Below are 22,650 nucleotides of genomic sequence, written 5' to 3'. Positions count from 1 at the left end.
AGTTTAAATTAGTGAGAGCCCAAGTGGCCAGGACAAAACAGTACCTGGGCTGTACCATCATAGGAAGCAGACACCAGCCTTCCATCATGATGTGGGCTCCATGCCAGACTAGTGATCTTGGCCGTATGTCCAGAGAGGGTCCGGTAGGGCTCTGTAATGGTCACTGGAGCCTCAGGATTGCTCTCTAAAAGGTAGGAGAAAGATGTTACTACTACTGTTACTAGCAATAACAAAACAGACTAGATGAAGGTGTTAACTCTTATTAATGCAAGAGTCAAGATTCTGTCAGATCTGATTTTTAGCAGATAATACTGTTAGTGGCTAAGTATATGGGCCTATTAACAGGGTCTGGGCAAATACAGGTTTAACACAAAAAGTGTTAGCTATTATTATTTCCTTCCAGAAGCCATCACAATGAAAATAATGACTTTTAGATGTAATCCTATGAAGTACATATCCTTAATGGTACAGTATTCTAGATAAAAACATATAATCTCAAGCTAATTATGAGAAAATCCCAGATAAAACCAAATTGTAGGAACTTGTAAAAAAATAACTGTTTTGAGCTAGGGATATAGCTCAAATGGTAGATTGCTTGCCTCACATGCACAAGGCCTTGGGTTCTAATCCCCAGCACCACAAAAAGAAAAAAAAAAAAAAGTTTAGTATTCATCAAACATAGCAAAAATGCTAAATGAATCTGGCAAAAGGTAGATGAAAGTCTTTGCATTCTTATTGCAACTTCCTTTAAAAACTGAATTATTTAAAAAAAAAAAGAAGATAAAAATATCAAAACTAGGATGGTAGCTGGGTGTGGTGGTGCACTCCTATAAATCCAATAGCTCAGGAGGCTGAGACAGGAGGGTCACGAGTCCAAAGCCAGCCTCAGCAAGAGTGAGGCCCTAAGCAACTCAGTGAGACCCTGTCTCTAATAAAATACAAAATAGGGCTGTGGATGTAGCTCAGTGGTAAGTGTCCCTGAGTTCAATTCCTGGTACCCAAAATGAATGAATGAATAAATAAATAAATAGTTAAAAAACAAAGATCTGTGCTGCTATGAAAAATAAGTTGATGTCCTTTGCCAAAGTGGATAATCACAAGGACAGGATTGGCTCTTTAACAATGCTCATTAGTTATAGTGTATCTACTATGTATTATTACAACCCTAATGTGTCTAAACTTTAATACTTTTCCCACATTGCTTTTAATTCAGGAGAGTGACTGTTAGAATAAAAAAAAAATTTTTTTTTTTGTTTCAGAAAACAAAAATTAGTTCCACAGAAATTAAAAATCAACTGTTTTCACTATTGCTGAAAGAAATCACTCTGCAACACTATGAACAGTTTAGTGATAGGTAATTTCTATATATTGGGGGAAAATGTAATCTCATTTCCCTGATATTAAAAAGAAAGGTCCATTGGGGCTGGGGTTGTGGCTCAGTGGCAGACCACTTGTCTGGCATATGTGAGGCACTGGGTTCGATTCTTAGCACCACATATAAATAAATAAATAAAATAAAATTAAGTAAAGACAAATAAATTAAATAAATTAAAGATAAATAAATAAAGATAACTAAAAAGAAAAAAATAAAGAAAGATCCATTAGGTGTGGTGGCTCATGCCTGTAATCCCAGTGACTTGGGAACCTGAGCCAGGAGGATCCCAAATTCAAGGCCAGACTGGTCAATTTAGCAAGATCCTGTCTCAAAATGGCTGGATATGTGAGTCAGTGAGGGTGCTCCTGGGTTTTGTTTAATTGCCAATACTGCAAAAACAAAACAAAATAAAACAATAACAACGAAAAGCAAAAGCCCTTCTGACCTTCTGAACTGTGGTTATCAGTAGGTGCTGAAAGGGACTCAAAGCTGTTTAAGGTTCCTTCAGAGGTAAATCACTCATGAAAAAGTTAAACTACCAGGCAGGAATAGTATTCCTAGAACACATGCAGACTCTGGGATGAGGCTGTAAGCTTGGGTCTCGACTCTGTCGTATACTAGCTGTGGAAGAAGTTAGCTAACCTCTTTGGACTGGACCTCAGATTCTACATGAGTGAAGTGAGGAGAACAACAGCCATCTCACAAGATTATGAGCTTTAGATGTCATCAAAGATGGGAATGGGCTGTGTGTCGAAGGTGGATATAACACAGCAGCCCTGCTGAAGGGAGTATAAACTGGCAGCTTTTGGGACAGATTTCAGCATTAACTATTTAAAAAACTGTTTTTTTTTTAAAAATATCTTTTTAGTTATCAATTGACCTTTATTTTATTTATTTATATGTGGTGCTGAGAACTCAGTGCTCTGCCACTGAGCCACAACCCCAGCCCCCCCCCCCAAAATCATGTTTTTAATGTCCACATCTCTTCACATCTACTTTTAGAAATTTTATGTAAGAAAACTAGTCATGCTCCTGAAGATTTCAGAAGTAATATTACTTCTGAAAAAATGTAAATAATTTTAATGATAATCAATTGTGAATGGATAAATTCTGGTGTATTCATATTATGGAATGAATACATATTTGCTAATACCAAATTTTCATGTTTTGAATTTGTACAAGAAAATTCACAATATAAATATAATAATATATAATGCGTACACATACGTGTATGTATTCTTCATTCTCTAAATTAACATTTTTGTCATGTTTGTAAGACTTTTAGAGTAAGATGAATACAGTGTTTTTGAAAGGAAAAAAAGAAAGGAAAAAAAAAGCCAAAAATAAAGTAAAAACATACAAAGAACAGAATGGAAAGTAGGTGAATGAGCAATATAACCCCCCCAAGTATGGAAGAAACCAAAGTTACCTAGGACAGTTCTCAGATTGTGCACATAAATGACGGCATTGTTGGAGCCAGAGGCCATCAGATAGCTCAGCTCAGGCTGGCTGCCATGATCGTGATGCCAGGAAATGGTATTCACAAGCTTGTGATGCTGTTGGATGGTGCAGATCAGTCTTAAGTTGGGAACCTGAAATATTTCTATTGATCTGGAATAAGAAACACCAAGACAAGAGGGATAATCAAATTACAGTGCAGTGCAAACAAATAGCTCCCTTATCCACCAGTCTAGGAAAGGTGAAATAGAATGAGATAATACTCACCGTAAAGGCCATTCTCTCATGGAGAACCAGATATAAAAGGTTGCTTTATGAAATAAGCATATTCAGCATTTAAAAATTCTAACATGGGCTGGGGATGTGGCTCAAGCAGTAGTGCGCTTGCCTGGCATGCGCATGGTGCTAGGTTCAATCCTCAGCACCACATAAAAATAAAATAAAGATGTTGTGTCCACCGAAAACTAAAAAATCAATAAAAAAGAGATTATTTCTAAAAAAAAAATAAATAAATAAAAATTCTAACACTGTCTGGAAAGTTGTATTTGTTAGGCATTAATAAATAATACATGGTGGTGGGAAGCTAAAAGAATTAATGACCGTTGTATGAACTTGGACTATGTATGTCATTGTGACTAACAATGGAAGGAGTGAGATCTACAAAGGATTTCTGCTTATTATTATTAAAGAGATGCTGGGATTACAGGCATGTGCCACCGCACCCAAGTTAGTATTATTTCTTAAAAATGGAGTGTAATGAAGGCAGTTTAATGAAGGAGATGACCATTTGTGAGGCATAAAATAGCCTAAACATACTATAGGCAAATGCTATCTTTGAACTAAAATTAATCTAAATAATTCTGCTGTTCTCAAAGATGCAGAGAGCTCCTGGATCAGTTAAAGATATCAATGATAAATCAGAATATGAATTACAACGTGGCTTCCCTCATTAACATTACAGATGGCATCAGCCAGCTTGTGATTCAAAATACGTACTACTGCAAAGTTATTTCTTTTTTAAGAAAACAAATACATACCCATCTTCATTGCCAAGAGCCATGATTTTGCCATCTGCTTTCCAGCTGATCTCTGTGTGTACAGGCAATTTGTACTAGAAGCAAAACAAACCAATCCTGACTATAAACACTGTTCTTTTCTCCACACATCTTATAAATCAGTGATGACAGGATGGTGTGGGGGGGAGTCCCCAGAGTTAAAACATGTTCTAATTATACAACAGCCATTCTCCTAAACAGTCTTCTTAATTAGTTCAAGAATTACAAAGAACAAAAATTCTTATTATGACTTCCAAAATGGCACAGAGAGACCAGTAACAACTAAACATCTACAATGTTTAACCTTGTGAAATAAAATTAACTGAAGCAACTTTTGTCCCACAGGGAAGAATGAAATGTGCCCACTAGTCTTCCCAGAAGGTTTCTTGGTCCTTAACAAAAGCTTTTCTTGTTTTCTTCTTATCCTTTCAGTTTTCCAGAATTCCCACCCTTGCCACCTTTATATTTTGTAGGTCCCTAAGACATCTTGGGTCCTCTTCTTTTCTTAGTTTTATTTTTCTTTTTAATCCTATCTCACACACACCCAGAAGTTTTTCATCTATCATTTATGTGAAGGGATTCAAAATTTCTATTTTCAGTTCAGACTCCTTGTATAAACTTTTGATGCATATAACCAATTGCCACTAAACTAAAAACTTGTCAGAACAGTAATTTCTTTTCATTATTGAAGGTTAATGTATAGATAACACTTTAGACAATGAAGGAATATAATTAATTTATGATTAAGTGATATTTTTATTCTGGCCATACAAAAATATTGAGCAGTGATTAAAAAGAATACTCATTTGAAGGGCTGGGGTTGTGGCTCAGAGGTACAGCGCTTGCCTAGCATGCGTGAGGTACTGGGTTAAATCCTCAGAACCACATAAAAATAAAATATATTGTGTCCACCTAAAACTAAAAAATAAATATTAAAAAAAAATACTCATTTGAAAGGGTAAGGAAATCTTATGGTTAGACTTTAAAAGACATTTCTGGCATACACATGCATTAATAGGAAGTTAAAGCAAAAGTGATTAAATATTGGAATCTAGGTAAAGGAAACAAGAAAATTGTATTTTTTTTTGCAGCTTTTGTAATTCTGAAATTATTTCCTTTAAAGACAAAATTCCAATTCAGTCTTGAGAAAAAAAAAATCTGTAGCCACATTTAGAAACCATATGACAGGGCCATTTTTGCCACAGTATCATTTTGGTTGAAGTGGTTGGCATAAAAAGGATGTTTATTGTCAAGATCTGAAAATCAAGTGGAGCACACCTGTATTCCCAGCGGCTCACAAGGCTGAGTCAGGAGGATCATGAGTTCAAAGCCAACCTCAGCAAGAGCGAGGTGCTTAGCAACTCAGTGAGATTCTATTGCTAAATAAAATACAAAATGGGGCTGAGGATGTAGATTAGTGGTCGAGTACCCCTGAATTCAATCACCAATACCTCCCCGCCAAAAAAAAAGAGATCTGAAAATCATAAATCACTATTGCAATTGAGACACTTTTTTTTTTGGGGGGGGGGGCGGGATTCAAGGATAAAGACTCTTAAGATATATATTAGAACCTAAGTTCACTCACAGCCTGCTTCACGGTATCTGCAATGTCTGACTTGACAAGCCGCCTCTAAGAATGGCATTTAGTATGCAAGATGGAAAAACCAGAGGAATCCAACAGGAAACTCCAGATCACGATAACTCACTTTGAATGAATTGGTGTCCCTGATGAGTTTGTTGATGTCAAAGGCCTCCCCACTCAACTTCCAAGGGTTATGCTGTAGGACAATTCCTTCCCCTCCACAGCTGTATAAAGTGAGGGAAGGTCTGTCTCCTTCTCCTCCTACATGAGATAAGAAAACTTATCAGTCTTGAACTTCACCAGTTTAACTATTTGTTATTACAGATTTGACCATGCCCTACTATGAGAATTAAGAATTAAAAAGAATTATGCATTTGAAGCATTCTAATACATGAGAATAAAGTTACTGTTCTTTCCATCTGAAGAGTTATTGGGAGAAGTAAAAAGGTATACTAATTTTATGTTAAATTCTATGATGGAACACATTCACTTGAAACATTCTTCTAACATTCAAAGCTTTAGAGAATTCACATTTTCTTCTAGAAATAAGTACTTTACTTTGGGCATTTAAATACATGAAGCTACAGGATTTCCCAGGACTAGCTATAAGGAGGTATCTTCAAAGGAGTGATTTTCTAAGTATTATAGTAATCCTCTTGTTGGATGAACAGAATATAATTCCAATGCTGCTTGAGTTCTGATGATACTATTTATCCTCTCCACAGTAAGGCGATTACTATGGAAATTTACAGTTGTTTCATTGTAGTTAAGGAAAGTGTATCAAAGACTTTCGTTGAATACACTCAAAAAGATATTATGAAAGACCCATCACTTATGGGAAAGACAAGACTGAGGGGCTAGAAGTGGGAAAGGGGTGAAAAGTAGTAGTCAAAGGCCACGATCCAGCATGAGAAAACTACGTAAAATGAAAAAGTTCAAGTTTAAAGACAGTAATGCTTAAGAGTTGTGGGGGCAGTCTGGAGAAGCTTATAGGTAAATGTTTTCTTCTGCAATTCTAATTTGTAACCTGCCACTATTGCTTTCATGGACCCCTAGGACTAGCAGACAACCAAGCAGTCACTGCACTAGAACATTTATGACTCTTTCTTACTTTCATATCCTAGAATTAAATTGAAGAAAAGAAATTATATTTGTTAAGAATGGCTCAGACACTTACCAAGTGACATTGGGGGTACGGGTGGTCCCCAAGCTAACGTGTACACAGTCTTCTTATGATATGTGCTAGAAATCTGGGGAGGTCTTTGCGGGTAAGGAGAGGTGGAGAACAAATAAAGATTTAAACTAAAAGGCACGGTGAAAAATACACCATATTTTTCTCAAAAGTCCCTATTTATAAATTTAGTTGCTGTATTATAGAAAAACTATTGAGCATTACTCTTCTCCAAATATTCAACTATAAAAAAAGCAAACATTTAAATAACATACAACATAATAATATCCCATCATAACCAAAATGATTAAGCCCTAAACATATTTCACCCAGATAAAAATGTTACTCCCATAACACTTGCCTAGCACACACGAGGCCCTGGGTTCGATCCTGAGCATCACATATAAATGAATTAAATGAAGGTGTTGTGCCCAACTACAACTAAAAAGTAAATATTAAAAAAAAATATTACTCCCATACATCTGGCAAGTTTGGTATGCTTTTTCTCATATCTCCTGCTTTCTTTCTTTTTTGGACTGGGGATTGAACCCAGGGGCTCTTAACCACTGAGCTACATCCCCAGCCTGTTTTTTACTTTGAGACAGAGTTTCACTAAGTTGCTTAAGGCCTTGTTATGTTGCTGAGGCTGGCTTGAACTTGCAGTCCTTCTGCCTTGGCCTCCTGAGTTGCTGGGATTACAGGTGTATGCCGCTGTACCAGGCTAAAAGGTAATTTAAAACTAAAATATTTTTGAGATATTTTGTATTCTTTTCTAATACTAATACTTCAATATATTTTATACTTATAGCACATCTCAACTTGGACTTAGCACTTTTCTGGTGCTGACTAGTCACCTATGACTAATGACTACTGTAAAGGGATAAGGTTGCTTAGCTATGACTTGCAGTTGATAGCAAATATAATAGGGATGATAGGAATACATAAATGAGTTAGAAATCACCATAAGGGAATAACTAGACAAGTACAAGATATGGAGTAATCTATTTATCTAGGGGCTGGGGCTGTAGCTTGGTGGTAGAGGTCTTTCTTGCCTCACACGCCTGTAATCCTTAGTGGCTCAGGAGGCTGAGGCAGGAGGATCGAGAGTTCAAAGCCAGCCTCACCAACTTAATGAGACCCTAAGAAACTCAGTGAGACATTGTCAAGCACCCCTAGGTTCAATCCCTGGTAAAAAAAAAAAAAAAAAAAAAAAATCAAAACCAAAAATCCTGCAGAGGAGTGTCATGATACCTGCGACCTTGTTTCTTGAGAAGGGGGAATATCACAATTTTATGTTTGAAACTTTGTTTCATGTTTTAGATGAGATAAATACAGAGACACACAGATAAATGGTATGGCTAAAAATTGAGATAAGGCACAGATGTTCTACTTGTCTTTCAACTTTCATGTCTGCACGAAAACTTTTGTAAAAATAAAAGCAAATGATTTATGTTAATGGTTCCCCCAAATCAGATGGGCTGAATCAATATCACCTGAAAAAAATTAAAAAAATAAGATTCTGAGTTCTGAACCTCATTCTTCAAGTTAGAATTTTTTGTACATTACGTGTATAAACTCAAATTAAATCCATCACTGACATTTTGGTGAATTGGCCAAACAAGAATCAAGTATTGCTTACTTGCTGGAGTAGGTGTCATACAATCCCACTTTTCCATCATCAGTTCCAAATGCTAAGCAACCTTCCTTGTTTGGGTGCCAGCACAGCTACAAGAAAAGAGTTTCCAAATGAAAATATATGAGAAAGGGGACACACTGTTATGGGAATCTTAAGCATCTAAGCATTCAAGTGGGAGACTTTCTTGCTGTTGATTTCTTTTAATTTTCATTGTTTAAAAGAAAAAAAAAAAAAGATGGATTAATAGCAAAGTGAAAGTCATCTGTAATTTCACCATGCAAAACAAAAATTAATTGCCAATTTTGTTATCTTTCTTTTCAGACATTTTTGTGAATAAACTTAAATACTTATGATAGAAAAAACATGACATATTGTAGACTAGGGTAAAAGATTCTAGAATAGGGGCTGGGAATTCAGCTCAGTGATAGAATGCTTGCTTAGCATGCATAGAAACCTATCCCTGGCACTATAAAAAGAAGAAAAAGATTCTAAAACAATTTAGAAAATACAGTTTAATTAATAATTAATAAATTTGGAATGATGTATCTCAAATTGTCAAGACTATTTCTCTGGGTCATGGTAATGGGGGCATGGAGTAGAGGGTATTGTAGAAAAGAAAGTCTAGTTTCTACACTTCGTTATTTAGTGTTCTTTTAAAATCACCCATATTTATTGGGTTTAGACTAAATAGCCAACACAGAGGTATCATTTTAGAGAAAACAAAAAATCAAAACATGTTTTCTACCCTGCATTCCATTTTATAATTTTTATAAATGATTAACATCCTTTCATAGTTAAAAAAACCTCACTACTATTTTTAGTAATTTGATACCATTCTAATATGTAGTTATATTATAATAATAATCTCCCATAAATACATATTTAGGTTGTTTTTAATCAATTTATTTCTGTTAGAAACATGACAAGTAAAACAAAGCCTTAATAATTTCAAACTCTGAATCTAGGGATGGTGAGTTTGTTTGGAGGATTCTGCTTTCCTAGTTTCAAACTTCATCAAAAATACCTTTAAACAACTTTTGATTTATAACAGAGTTCACTTAAATGAGTGGATATTCTTAAAAAAAAAAAAAAAAATTCAAAGAAAGTATCCTTACCGCTGTAACCTTGGACTTGACACCCTGCCAAAAGTTTTTCACATCATAGTTGTTCTTTATGGAGAGAGTGTTCCACACACGGATCATGCCATCCCCAACGCCTATAGCCAAACAGCCCACATCCACAGGAGAGAAAGCTAGGCTGTAGGCAAACCCACCGAGGGAAGGCAGGGTCCAGCAGCACTCCAGTGTGGCCAGGTCCCAACATTTTACCTGGAAAGATTAAAAGTTAGGGCCTAAATATTTCAAAAAAGCAGAGAAATAGGAAAAAGACTCCAATATTCCAAATGGGAATAAGCTCATAGTGAGCAAGGACAATGTAATTTAACCATTCAGTAGGAACTGGAAAAAGCATCTCTTAGGGGAAAAAAATCAGCAATAATCACACAGCTCAACAAGATCTTGGAATATATTTATTCCCAGAGATGTCCAGTGAATTCAGGGTCATAGAATAAACCAGAACCCAGACCTCCCATTTCCCAGAGGTCAGTGGTCTTTCCATTCCTGGTAATCTCCTCATTCAGCAAACTAAATAAGGAGGAACACTTCTTCAGCATGTGGAAAGATGGGAGTTACAATCTAAAAAGCAAAATGGCTTACATTCTAGGAGTAGAAAGTTTTTAGTTATTACCTAAATAGAGAGACTTGAGAGAAAATGAAGTTTATGAGCCCAGCTTAGAAGCAGAACAGCAAGGTCATGGGCTCTAAATACAGCCAATTCTCCCTCAGAGAGATTTCACCACGAGCAGATGATTCTGCTTCTTAAACTACAGATGGGGATAAGTCAAAGCATGATGATCTTATGTGCCCTTCTGAGGACACTTCTGCTCATCTTTATCATAAACACTTTAGCAGAAAAGCATCTTGGTGGTTCCTCACATTTCTCCTCTCTGTGCACTGCTGATATATAGAGTGCCAACTGGCAACAGCACCTCTAAAACTTTAAGTAGGGAGGCGGTATGAAGACCGAGACTTTCTAATCCCACCCAGATTGCAAATCCCTATTTTACAAAGCTGATGAAATCTAAGCAGTTCTTACATCTCTATCCATTGATGTGGAAAGAAGCAGCTGCTTGTCGTCCTCAGTTTGCAAAGGACATAAATTAAACACGATTCTGGAATGATTCTGTCCTTCTGATGAAGTGCTAAAGAGGGTATATTTCCGTCTCCAAGACTGAGTGAGATCCCAAAGCAGCAGTTCACCCCTGTGAAGAAGAACACAAGCAATCTAAAGCAAGGATTATTGAGTCAGAGTCTGAGTCCACAGTTGTAAAATAATTATTATTGGTCCTTTGATAAAATAAAAATCAACATGGCTGCAGAAGGGTCAAAAAGAGAGCCATCTTCCTTTTCTGAGCCTTAAGAGATTCGCTGCCATGCAGAAATGTCACAAACCGAATCTGCCAGAGGGAAAATACTTGACTGCCTATTTGCCTCTTGACTTGAACATTCCAAAGGACTGGTAACATTTATGACAACCCTGCTCTGTGACAGTTTCCAACTGCTAGACCTGCTTCAATCCCCCAGACAATGCTAAGTGGCAGGTACCCACTTCTTGTTAGAAAGTACAAACCCATGCATTTCCAATTTGCAAATCTGTTTTGCACCTGAATAAAAGTAGTTTTACTTTTCTTTTAACCTTGTTTGTGATCTTGATTCACACCTTTATGGAGAGAAAAGCTGCATTTTCTGCCATATTCACAAAATATTTCTTGGAGAACACAGAAAATCATGAATGCCTACAGAAAGAGAAGCAAGTAACATGGACGAGAAGTAGGAGGGGTGTTTTATTATGCATGCTTTCATTCTTCTTTGAAATATGTAAATGTTCTAGACTAACTTTTGAACAGAGTTCTCTACCAGCTTTAATTATAAAATACCATTATAATCTGAATAGCTTCAAAGCTCAAGAAACAATCTCTTTTTTTGGATATTGGTGGAAAGTAGGGTCGTGGTTAATATTTTGGAAGGACTCTATGTGTTTTACCTGTATCACCTCATTTAAAGGAAAGAACTTGTCTACTAAATTAATTTATCATCTTCAGCAACTACGCATTTAAAATGTCTATGGCTTGCCTCTCCCACCCAAAGTGCATGCTGGTCCCCTGGGAGCCTTCCAGAGGCTCAACTGGGGGGCATGACATTCTGCCAGAACTGAAGTGGAAGATACCTAGCTGCAGAATTAATCACTTGCTTGCTCGGCAGGAGAAATCCCCATGCCTTTTGGAGTCTCAGAAGTCTTCTGGATTGATAATTGTGGTGTGAAAACAGAGGAAAAATGGTTTGTATTTTCCCATGGAAAGTGCTCAATCAGTTTTGTTACTGAGTGGTCACAGCCATGCTATGGGACAAAAAATAGTATCACCCTCTATGCCTCTTGCACACATAAGGCAGGTAAGCAGCAGGTTGATTCTGAAATTCAGATGTGTCTGACTTCAGAGTCAGATACTCTTTAACTCCAGGCTTATTGTGTGTGTGTGTGTGTGTGTGTGTGTGTGTGTTTTAAACAATTTTGTTTGCAGACAGCACAGGTCTCATGATTTTTACATTTCAACTGGCCCATCATAACACAAGTCAATACTTGGGTCATAATGGGCCACTTGTGTGTGTGAGACCCATCTTCTGTGTCTCTAATGAGAAGCCTAGGAATCTTGAGGCCACACAGGAAAACAAAATTTATCAGAAAAGTTATGACCAAAGCAGACTTACCCAAAACAACTGGACACCAGCTGCGTTGGCTGATCCCTGGGCCAGTAGAGTGTCAACCATAGGCGCTCTTTGACGATTGGGTCTACACCCCCTCCTCTTCTCTTCAGAAAAGGTAGTTTCAAAATCATCACTCCTGTAGGTGAAATGGCCAGTGAGCACGAAAGACACTGAAACCATCAACTTAAAGACAATACATGATCTGCGATTTAAAGGTTTGTATTTTCCCATGGAAACATTATACATGGTGATTAATACCAGCTCACCTACCTTTAGGTCAAGCAAGATCTTCAGGCTGTCTTGGCAACCCAAACACATTAAGGATATTTCTTTTGGTCTGGAAAAATGAGCTCCCAATTAGAACTGAGAACTCAAAGTGGTAATGCAACCCAAATTCAGAGCTGGAAGGACAGAGAGCAGGAATCCTCCTCCTGTTGGTCATAAATCCCTTTGGCAGACAACACATTGTGACAGGGGAGCATCTCTTGTCAGCACTAAGCTGGTGGTTCCTAATCTGTACTGGGTGTTAGAACCACAGGTATAGTTTTAAAAAATACATGTGTCAGGGTCCAGCATCTAGATTCTGATTCAGTAGATTTGAAGTGGGGTCTAGGAGCCTATATTTTTCCAAAACTCTCCAGCTGATTCTGCTGCACAACCAGAACTGAAGGCCACTGTATTACACAGCTGTAAGTTTAGAGGTTACCCTGCTGGAGGGATTCCCATCCAGATGCCCACATGTGGATTTTTAGCTTCTTTGGACAAAGTGAGTGTTTGTATGTAAACACATATCTATGCTGGAAATACACACACACACATATCTATGCTGGAAATACACACACACACACACATACACACTCTTATTTATTTAATTATTTGGGTGGTACCAGGGATCAAACTCAGGGTCTTACACAAACTACGTAACCTCTCTACCACTAAGCCATATTCCCAGAATATGTTATTTATTCTGCATTTATACAGTAGAGATCTTTTTCTTTCCTTTGCCTCAGGTCTTGCCAAGTACCAACATTCATGTCCTTAAATGTCTTTCTCTCCGTGGCAAATAGTGACCCTTCTATAAAGCAGGGGTCCCTGCCTTCTCTTAGAATGCATCATAAACTCTAACACTCAAAAAAATTCAGAGTACAAAGTTTTAGCACAGGCTAAACCAGGGCAGCAATTTTTATATACAGGAAAGTAAAAAACAAATTTCGGACAGATGAGGCACTCTCAGAACAAGAAGACAGAACAAAAGAACAGCTAATTTCACTGGATCAACATAGCTTATATTACAAAAGAAACATCCAACATCAATTTTACCTCGGCCTCGAGAGCAGCTCCAGATTCGAATGGTCTGGTCTTTGCTTCCAGTCGCTAAGTAACAGCCTTTTGTTACTGGAGTTTGAGCTATAAGTTTCCCATTGGGGATTTCAGGCTCTTCTAAAAGAAAGAGGGTAATTTTGTTTTTATTTTGCATTAAACATGTACTTGTGAAAGAAAAATTAGTTTCCAAGGGTTCCCAAAACTTAGTGATCACTTTTCATAGGTCTGGTATGTGAAATCTCAAGTTTTAAATGTAATTCAGACAACCCAAGTCTACCTACTTTGTTTTTTAGGTCTAAAGAATACTCTCCTTTCATTCATCTCTACCTGAATTTTCCTCTTGGTTTATGGATAAACAGTCTTCACCAGGCAGGGGACACCAGGCTATGGAGTGGATTTCATCATCGTGGCCTCGAAGCCTGTGAATAACTTCTCCTTTCTTACTGATGTCTATTATAACCACTATGCCATCCTTATAGCTAAAAAAACAAGAGTTAGAAATATTAGTGAAAAATGAAGACAGATAGTCTCTCTAGTAAATATTCTTGCTTAGGATTTATCACTGTGAACTTCTAAAAGTTATGTAGGTGCATTTGGGGTAGGGGAGAAGGAGAAAGAACAAGAAATACTTCTGTTGTTTTTCCTAAGTGTTTGATGCTTCCTAGTTTTGTTAACACCCTTCTCCATGTTGCCTTTCAAAAGTTCCAGCAGTGGAGCATACTTTTATTCTAAGGGAACTGACAGGAGTTCCAGTTCTGATAGAAGTCCAGCAACTCCTCTAAATTAGAGATGAATTTATTCTAGTTCTCTGAAAAGTTTCCTTTTCATAAATGACACTACTTTTCTAACTGGAAACTGAAAAGCCAAAGCACTCAATATTCTAGATCTGTATGTTCCATGGTTGCCATTTTATGAATCTAGAAAAAACCAGAGACATTCTAAGAGCTTTAAAAATATGATGAATTATTTCAGACACATAACAGAATATCTACCACCTAGCATAAGAAAAAAATAATTACCAAAACATCTGAAATACTTTGCTTTACCACATAGATCAAACCTCTTTTTCCCCTTCCCAGAGATAAATCACTATTTCTTAACTTTGCTAGCCTTTTTTGGGTATATATTTTTAAATATAAAATAGAAGTAGTCTGTATATCTAAAAACCTCATAGTAAAGGTATCATGCAGGTTTATTTACTATTTTTTTTTTTTTTGAGCTTGCTTTTTCCACTCATTCTGTTTCTGAATCATCCATGTTGATACATGTAATTCTAGTTCGTGGTCAGTCATTCACACTATTGTATGTATGAATCCTGTATTATATGGACTACATCACAGTTTACTCACTCAGAGTCCTTTTGAAGGGTTTCCATTTTTTCTGCCATTACAAACATAAAAGCTGCTACTAATGTACTATAACAATTTCACATGTGATGCCTAGAAATAGGACTGCCAGAATGTAAGATATGTGCACCATTGCTTTACTAGATAGTGCAAAACTGCTTTCCAAAGTGGCCACATCTACTTACACTCCCTATACAACAGATAATTCTACAGGGAAAAAACAACACTGCAGATTAAAAAACAAGCAAAAAAACCCCAAGAATATATCAATCTTTTGACTACCTGGACTTTGAAGATCATCAAGTTATACTACCTGTCACGAGATCCAGCTGTTTTGAAATCTTGAGTTAAGCTTTCTGGGAATAATGTCTTAAAGATCATCTATAAACAAATGCTTCTGAGCCAATCTTCTGTGCCTGACGATGCAGTTCCCTCCTCCTTACAGACTTTACTTCTAAGAATTGCTGCTTTTTTCAAGGTTTATTTGATTTAAGTTTCTTTGACCCCTGGACACTACTACCCTTTCTGCTCACTCTCTAGTACCCTCACTACAACAATGCTCCCACTTCCTGAGACTGCCCATCTATAGACCCCCGATATTTTCGTTACCACTTGCCCTCACCCATCTTCCTACCCTTCCCTTCATGCAGAACAGATTTCAGGATCCATAATTATAGTTGCTCTTTAAAACACTACAATCTCCCTTTCTTCTCTCCCTCAGGGTTATTTATTCCACAAAACCCCAAACCTTGTTGAATCCAAAGATCTCCTTTTTCAATCGATTTGACTAATTTAAATTCATGACCATGGTCCTTAGCTTGGCCACTCAGCAGTGAACACTGAACCACCAATTTCTCTAAGTTCATTTTCCTATTTTTTGGAGTGTTCATGCCTTCTTCTTGACCCTGAACTTGACTCTACCTCTTTCATTTATGCTTCACAGAGAAAATCTGAAGCCACAGAATGGAATATTCTCTACTTCCAAACCTACCTGTAATTATTTCCATATTCATTTTCTCTTTCAGTACCGAAGACTGAACCAAGGGGCGCTCTATCACTAACTACCTCTCCAGCCCTTTTTACGTTGAGATGGGGCCTCACTAAGTTGCTGAGGCTGGCTCCAACTTGATATCTTCCTGCCTCATCCTCCCAAGTCTCTGGAATGCATGCATTACCACACTCAGCTTATTTCCATATTTTCAACTGTTTTTTATTCTACTTGTTATCTAAATCCAATCTCAACTTTTCCATAACAATCTTCTGTATTTATCAGTTTACCCTCAATAAGCTGCATCCCCGCCCCATTATGGCAACATGTCCTTGTATCTTTCATTTAATACTCTCTTGATCCCATACCTCATATCCGTGCACACTTTTACAAGTGTGTTAGGATAAGTTAATAGAAATAAAATTTCTCACACTTGGAGAAAAATTTATTTCCATTAATTTATCCTACCCCAAAACAAGTCTCTCACATCCACTTCCCTCAGACTTTCATCTCTAACATACTAGTGGAAATACTTATGTGAAATCTTCAAAACGGAGGGAATAAATATCTTTGTGTGAGAAGTACATGGACTGGAGAGGGAAGGGGATGCCCACTCAGGCAGCTCATGTGGAACAACCTCAGTGATCAGGAAGAACACAGATCCCAAGGCCACATCACTTCGCCAACCTAATGGGAATGACTGGAACCAGAGACAGCAGTCCTCTGGGAATCATAAAAGATAGTGAGAAAAAAGTGAAAGAGGACATTTCTAACATTTGAAGGTTGACTGGAAAAATCAGATAAGAAGAACAAGGAAAGCAGAGTACAGCAGAAAAGAAGAAAACAAAGAGGGAGGGAGAGAGAGAGAAAGACTTAGAGATCAAAGGAATAAATGATCCCAAGGGCTCAGGGGAGCAGTTAACATCTGTATTCGAGGAGTAAAGGCATTGGAGAAGGTAATGCAAATGAAAAATATGAGCAAAAACAAAGTAAACTATCCATACAGATGGCAGAGCACTTACCCAATGGCAACTAAATCTTCATGATGAGGTGAACAAGTAAGACAGAAAATTGTCCTGGGTTCTATAAAGAGGTGCTGGCTGTCATTTCTGTTAAACCAATAACAGAAAACGATTCCTTTTTCATCCCCAGATACTATTAAGTCCTTTACTCGAGGAGACCAATGCAACGCTGATATTGTATGCTTCAAAACAACAACAACAAAATATTTGTTTCTGATTTGTCAATGCCCAATTTTTACTTATTTTTAACCTGTTTCACAAATAAGCATAATGTTAAGCATGATATAGGTACTTCATAAATACTTATTAATGCTACCTGTTTAGCAACACTATATTAACTGTAGAAAAATTTGGACTACTAGGGAATTAAAGAATCGTTAATTTTTTTCCTTCCTTCAATGCAAAGTTCTTACAAAGTTTAAGCAGGTCTTTTCCTTTCCTTTGTTCTCTTAAAAGGCAGGTACATCATGTAATCATCTGTTTTAGAAATGAGTTTCAGTCACTCATTTATAGTTTATACCAGGTGTCTATTTTAAATGCACAACCAACTATTGAATATTTTAGACTTCACGAGTCTTATTGTCTCCTTTGCAACAGAATTTTGCTGTATGAAAGCAGCCATAGAAAGGATTTAAATGTGGCTGTATTCTAATAGTTCTTTGCAAAAACAGGTGGCACAGTAGTTTGCTAACTTCTGATTTATAAACAAAATACGCAGCCTCTTTAAAAAAGTTTTGAGACAACTTACAATATAGGGCTTCTTATTTAATTAATGAGTACATTCATAAGTTACCCTGCAATGATAAGTTACCAAGACTATTTGAAACAAAAGAACTCCCAAAATATACATAAAAAACATTATGAGAAATCAGCAAGCCATGGTACCTGATGGAGTGCATGTTCTGTCACAACTGTTTTTGTCTCTACATCCCAGATTTTCACAGTCCCATCATCGGAGCTGGTGGCACAGAGGTTGTACTGACCAGGGTGATGAGAAAATGTGAAGCCAGAGACTCTTTCAGTGTGTCCCACCAACTCTCCTATGACTTCAGGTAAAATTACACTTTAGGTTAATTAAACTGCTATCCCAAATTCCAGACAGAATCATCCTGTTGTTGGATGATAAGTTAGCAAATGCTTTGGAGTTACTTAATCTATGTATAATAAAAATACCCACAGACTTATAACCAGAACTCTAGGTGCTTGTACTGGCTCTTCAGACAAGTCATTTTTTCCCTTTGAACCTCAATATTCTCAACTGTAAAATAATGTTGATATCCCTTGCTGTGCTTAGTTCACAGGCTGGGGGGCAACTCAAAATAAGAAATATAAAAGCCATTCAACTTCAGTCTGGCTACAGGTAGTTTGAAATGGAATAAATATCTGGCATGTCATATTCTAAAGCATAATCAAAACCTAGTTTGGAGCTGAAAGCATCTGACTCTTCCCATTTATCACACGGAACCAAGAGTGTCACATAATTTTGCAGGATCTTGTATAGGGGCTGCAGCTGCAAGCAGTCCCCAACTCCTGGAAGGCTCCCAGGGGACCAGCGCGCACTTGGGTAGGGGAGGCAAGCCAAGACATCTTAAATGCCTGGGTCTGGACACTGCTAACTTCAGTAAGCTAGCGGTCCCACGTGCGAGCGTCGGGAGGCGGGACCGCTCGGCCACAGCGTGGTGGGGATCATTCTTGTAGACTCATCGCGACTCATCTTAGTGACTTTGGGCAGACCCCTTCTCTCTGCCGCAGTCGCAGACTATCTGGAACTATAGGAAAAGGGGTGACTGGAGACGATCAGCCGGCGTTCCGGGGAAGAGCAGGAGGGCTGCGGCCCAGAAGTGGGGGGAGTTACCTCGAAACGCGGGAGTCCCCGGGGTCGTGCCTGCTCCCGGGCCCACGCGCACAAGGAAGACGGAGGTCCGGGCCGCGAAACCGAAGAGGCCCCCGGGCACTGCATCGCTGCAGCGGGTGCAGTACCAGTTAGGAGAGGGCGGCAGCGTCCGCGGTTCCTGCCCCATAATCACCGGCAGCCGAGGCAGAAGGAAGCAGCTACAAGGATGGATCTTTCGCAGCTCCACGCCGCAGCCTGGAAGGGGGCGGGTCTACTTCAAGCCCCGCCTCCTCGGGCCGCCGCTACGGCGCGCGCCGAGGTCCACACGGCATCGCGCGCTCCTTTCCCGCTACCTCTGGGCTGGGAAGGGCGGGGCCGCGCCGCGCTCACTGCGCTGCTCCTCCCAGCCTCGAGGAAGGCAAGAGTACGCCCAATCCGGTTGGAGGGTTCTGTCCTGCCTAAGCTCAGCCCTGAGGTTAACTATTTTCACTTCCCACAGCAAACCATTTAATTAACGGTTTAGACTGTTGGAGCCACCTCCGCCCACTGCCGCTTTATTCTTTGGCCCTGTGCGATCACTGGCCCATGCGAGGGTACCTTGCTAGTTCCAGACATATTTTAAAGACATCTGTAAGAATGTAGTCAATGAAAAATTAAAATATGGGTCAGAAATCAGAAAGGGAAGGAATAGTTTTTGCAGCTGGGTCCGAATCCTGATCCTGAGATTTTGGTATTCAAAGATTAAAGAGGAATGGAGTGCCTCTTTTGGTTTGCTTGATTGTGCGCCAACTCTGAAGGGAATTGTATGCGGTTAAATTCTGTGGAGGAAAAAGAATGGAACTCCTTCCAACTCAAACATGCCAAAACGCTCATATTGTGTTCCACAACTGTGTTGTTTATTGCTTGTTCGCACTGGGTACCTGGTGGCAAACAGAAACCTGAAATACCTATCCTCAGAATAGAGATGTCAAATGTATTGGGATGTCTAGGGGCACTAACTTTGGAGGCCCAGAACCCTACATTGATCACTGGCTTTGCCAGTGCTTAGGCGAGACTTTAACCTATCCAGAGTATGTTTCCCATTTGAAGATGTTAATCCTTGCCTTGTTGGATTGCTGAGATGAATACACGAGGTTTAGTGAAGCGGCGGCCAGGCACATTGGCGGTAATAAATATCTGGCAATAAATATCCTTACCACTGTTCTACATCTCTTGGATGTAGGGGTTAGAAGATCATACGTCGTATTTCAGGTATCTGTTCTTTTAAAAGGCTTTACACGACTTCCAATGACCTTTACAAACTTGTGCCACAGGGAGTTATTTCTGACAAGAAAACTCAGGTCTATTTCGGGGACTCTGCACCCTTACTCCTTTCAGACCACTTGTGAGATAAGGCTTCATGATTTTTCTAAATACTGGTGAATTTCTACAAATCCACCATTTTTCGGTTTTTTTTTTTTTTTTTTGGCTCTGAAGGTAAAGCCCAGGGACGCTTTACCACTGTTCTACAACCCGAACCATTTTTATTTTGAGGCAGGATCTCTTTAAGTTATAAGGATTTCGCTAAGTTGTTGAGGCTGGCTTGTGAACTTGCGATCCTCGGTCATTGGGATTATAGGCTTGCGCCACCGCGCCCCGTTAGCTTTCGGTCTTTATTAAGTCATTCAATTTCAAGTCAGGCTGGCCTGGCTATACTTTAAACCTGGGCCGCGTCTTTGCTGTCTCCATGGCAACACTGCTTCCGGGTGAGGGGGGCCAATCCTGAGTATCGCGCATGCGCCTTGCCTCGCTGGCCTTTGAACTCGGAGGCTTTCGCCGGGGGAGGGGAAAGATGGCGGCGGCGGTCCTTGCAGACTTTGGTAAGAATTGGTTAGTGGTTCAGGGGCAGGAGAAGGGTTAATAGGGGGGTGCGAGTTGACAGTTTGTATTAATGTTGCAGGTGCATCATGGATACAGAGCCTGAGGAGCCGGGGGAAGCTGGCCTTGGGGTAAGTCTATCGCCTTGGCATTTCATTGGGGCTCACGGCCACCTGACTAGTCAGTGTCTGCTTCTGGGTCAGTCTGTGCTTTAGGCTGTCCGGCCACAGAGGTGAACTAGACGGCCTGAGTCTGCCCTGTCACCCCGTTTTTCCACCGTAGCCCCCGGCTGTTCTAAATGTGTGTTTTTAGCGGCCGCCTCGGTCTTTCTGAACGCCATGTCATTCTCCCCCCTTACCTATGGGAGAGACTAACCTTTTTGCTTACCTCTTTGGTCACTTGCTTACGTGGGCGGGAGCTCTGTTGTGGACAGTCTTGGCTTGCAGGGTACCCGACTTGTTGTGACGCGTTGGATGCATTATCACTTCCTCCTAACTTTCTGCATACATAGTAGGTACAGCTTTACCCATTTTTTTGGAGAAAAAAATTGAAGCTTTCAAACGTGACCACTTTCCCAAGGCCACTCCGTTATGGGAAGTTTTGAAGCTTTGTACTGTACTCCGCAGAGCATTCTGTAACCTCAGGACAAAAATGTTCTTTAAAAGTGAGGAAATGTCATGGAATTGGGAGCTGGGAAGAATCCTGTCCTCTTCTGCTTGTCTCTTCTGCAGTACAGTATTGATATTGGAGATGGATAATTTTTTTTTTTTTTTAAAGAGAGAGTGAGAGAGGGGGAGAGAGAGAGAGAATTTTTAATATATATATATTTTTTTAGTTATCGGCGGACACAACATCTTTGTTTGTATGTGGTGCTGAGGATCGAACCCGGGCCGCAGGCATGCCAGGCGAGCGCGCTACCGCTTGAGCCACATCCCCAGGCCTGGAGATGGATAATTTGATTGTAAATTTTCTGATTGGTTCATTTTTTTCACGTTTATTAGTTCATAGGTTCTGGAGACAGATGAATTGGGTATGAATTGGGTATGAATCCACCTATTAACTGTGTGATTTAGGAAAAAAGTTACTTATTCTTTGTGTCAATTATCTCTTATGTGATATGAGTGATGTTATCACCTATTGCATACATTTTATTTTTCTCTTGCCTGAACCTAGGGCCATTGGAATGCTAGGCAAGCTCTCCACCACTGAACTACACCCACAGCCCTTGTAATATTTTTAAATGAGGATTAAAGGAGATAGTGCTTATGAATTGTTTAGTATAGTGCATGTAATAATCCCACCCTAAGTCTCAGCTGCCATTAATATTGTCATTACAAGTTATTATTAAGTTTTTATTATATTTAACTGTGTCCTAGGCTCATGAGTCCTAGGTGGATGAAGAGGTAAGCTAAAAAAGGCGAATAAGAAGCACTGGCTCTTGGGATTTGCCACACTTTGCTTTCTTAGATTACTTCTGTTACTCTGCCCCCCAACTATGCTGTTTTCTGAATATTCTGTTCATCGACTTGCTTCTTGGTTTTTCATGCTGTGCTCTCGCGTCTTGCTTATAACAGCAGGCCTACTCATTACTCAAATCCCTGTTCAGATATTTCCCCTTCAGAAAGTTTTCTCAAATCTTTCTAGAACTGGAGAAATTAATTTTTCCTTTCTCTTAGCATGTGTGCCTTGTTTAATGGCTACGTGTATGTGTGTGTTTATATTTCTGTGCCTTTACTAACTTGTATATTAGAGTGGTAGGGACAGTTGACTTGTTTCTCTTTGTAATTCTTATATAGGGTCTTAAAAAATATTTTGGTAATGTTTGTCAATTTCAATTGTTTTGTGCTGACTTATACTAGGAAACTTTTTTTGGTACTGGGTATTGAACTTAAGGGGGCTTTACCACTGAGCCAATTCCCAGCCCTTTTAATTTGTATATTTTTGGAAACAGGGTTTCACTAAGTCGTTTAGGGCCTCACTATGTTGCTGAAGTGTGCTTCAAACTTGAGATCCTTCTGCCTCACTGTGGGAGACCAACTTTACACATGACTGAGTACACTCCCTGGCTGGGTGCTGAGGCGCTCAGTTGCAGAAATGTGCCAGAGCTTTCCCCCCCCCTTCTTGGGTTCGAGGGTCAGTGTCTTGTGCATGGGTGTATCTTGTTACAGCCCCATGGGTGATG

The 22,650-nt window shown here is 39.1% G+C and overlaps 2 protein-coding genes across 2 annotated transcripts in view; one reads left to right on the top strand and one right to left on the bottom strand.

The window, feature by feature from the left end:
- The window catches only part of Gemin5 (gem nuclear organelle associated protein 5), a 43,651-nt gene extending 24,793 nt beyond the window's left edge, over nt 1–18,858 (bottom strand). The window contains exons 1-14 of the mRNA XM_027938640.2: nt 18,633–18,858; nt 17,663–17,823; nt 16,778–16,959; nt 13,749–13,900; nt 13,419–13,538; nt 12,102–12,234; nt 10,432–10,597; nt 9,393–9,605; nt 8,281–8,366; nt 6,648–6,730; nt 5,595–5,731; nt 3,871–3,944; nt 2,805–2,986; nt 45–184 (exon numbers count right to left, since the gene is read on the bottom strand). Coding sequence (XP_027794441.1) covers nt 45–184; nt 2,805–2,986; nt 3,871–3,944; nt 5,595–5,731; nt 6,648–6,730; nt 8,281–8,366; nt 9,393–9,605; nt 10,432–10,597; nt 12,102–12,234; nt 13,419–13,538; nt 13,749–13,900; nt 16,778–16,959; nt 17,663–17,823; nt 18,633–18,798 — 1,995 coding nt within the window. The 5' untranslated portion in view covers nt 18,799–18,858. The remainder of the gene's footprint in view (nt 1–44; nt 185–2,804; nt 2,987–3,870; nt 3,945–5,594; nt 5,732–6,647; nt 6,731–8,280; nt 8,367–9,392; nt 9,606–10,431; nt 10,598–12,101; nt 12,235–13,418; nt 13,539–13,748; nt 13,901–16,777; nt 16,960–17,662; nt 17,824–18,632) is intronic.
- Nucleotides 18,859–20,407: 1,549 nt separating this feature from the next.
- The window catches only part of Mrpl22 (mitochondrial ribosomal protein L22), a 43,523-nt gene continuing 41,280 nt past the window's right edge, over nt 20,408–22,650 (top strand). The window contains exons 1-2 of the mRNA XM_027938639.2: nt 20,408–20,470; nt 20,551–20,599. Coding sequence (XP_027794440.1) covers nt 20,443–20,470; nt 20,551–20,599 — 77 coding nt within the window. The 5' untranslated portion in view covers nt 20,408–20,442. The remainder of the gene's footprint in view (nt 20,471–20,550; nt 20,600–22,650) is intronic.

The sequence above is a fragment of the Marmota flaviventris genome, chromosome 5 (assembly GCF_047511675.1).
Source record: "Marmota flaviventris isolate mMarFla1 chromosome 5, mMarFla1.hap1, whole genome shotgun sequence".
NCBI classification, from domain to species: Eukaryota; Metazoa; Chordata; class Mammalia; order Rodentia; family Sciuridae; genus Marmota; species Marmota flaviventris.
The sequence above is the reverse complement of the archived record's forward strand: the minus strand, read 5'-3'. Positions and strand labels throughout refer to the sequence as shown.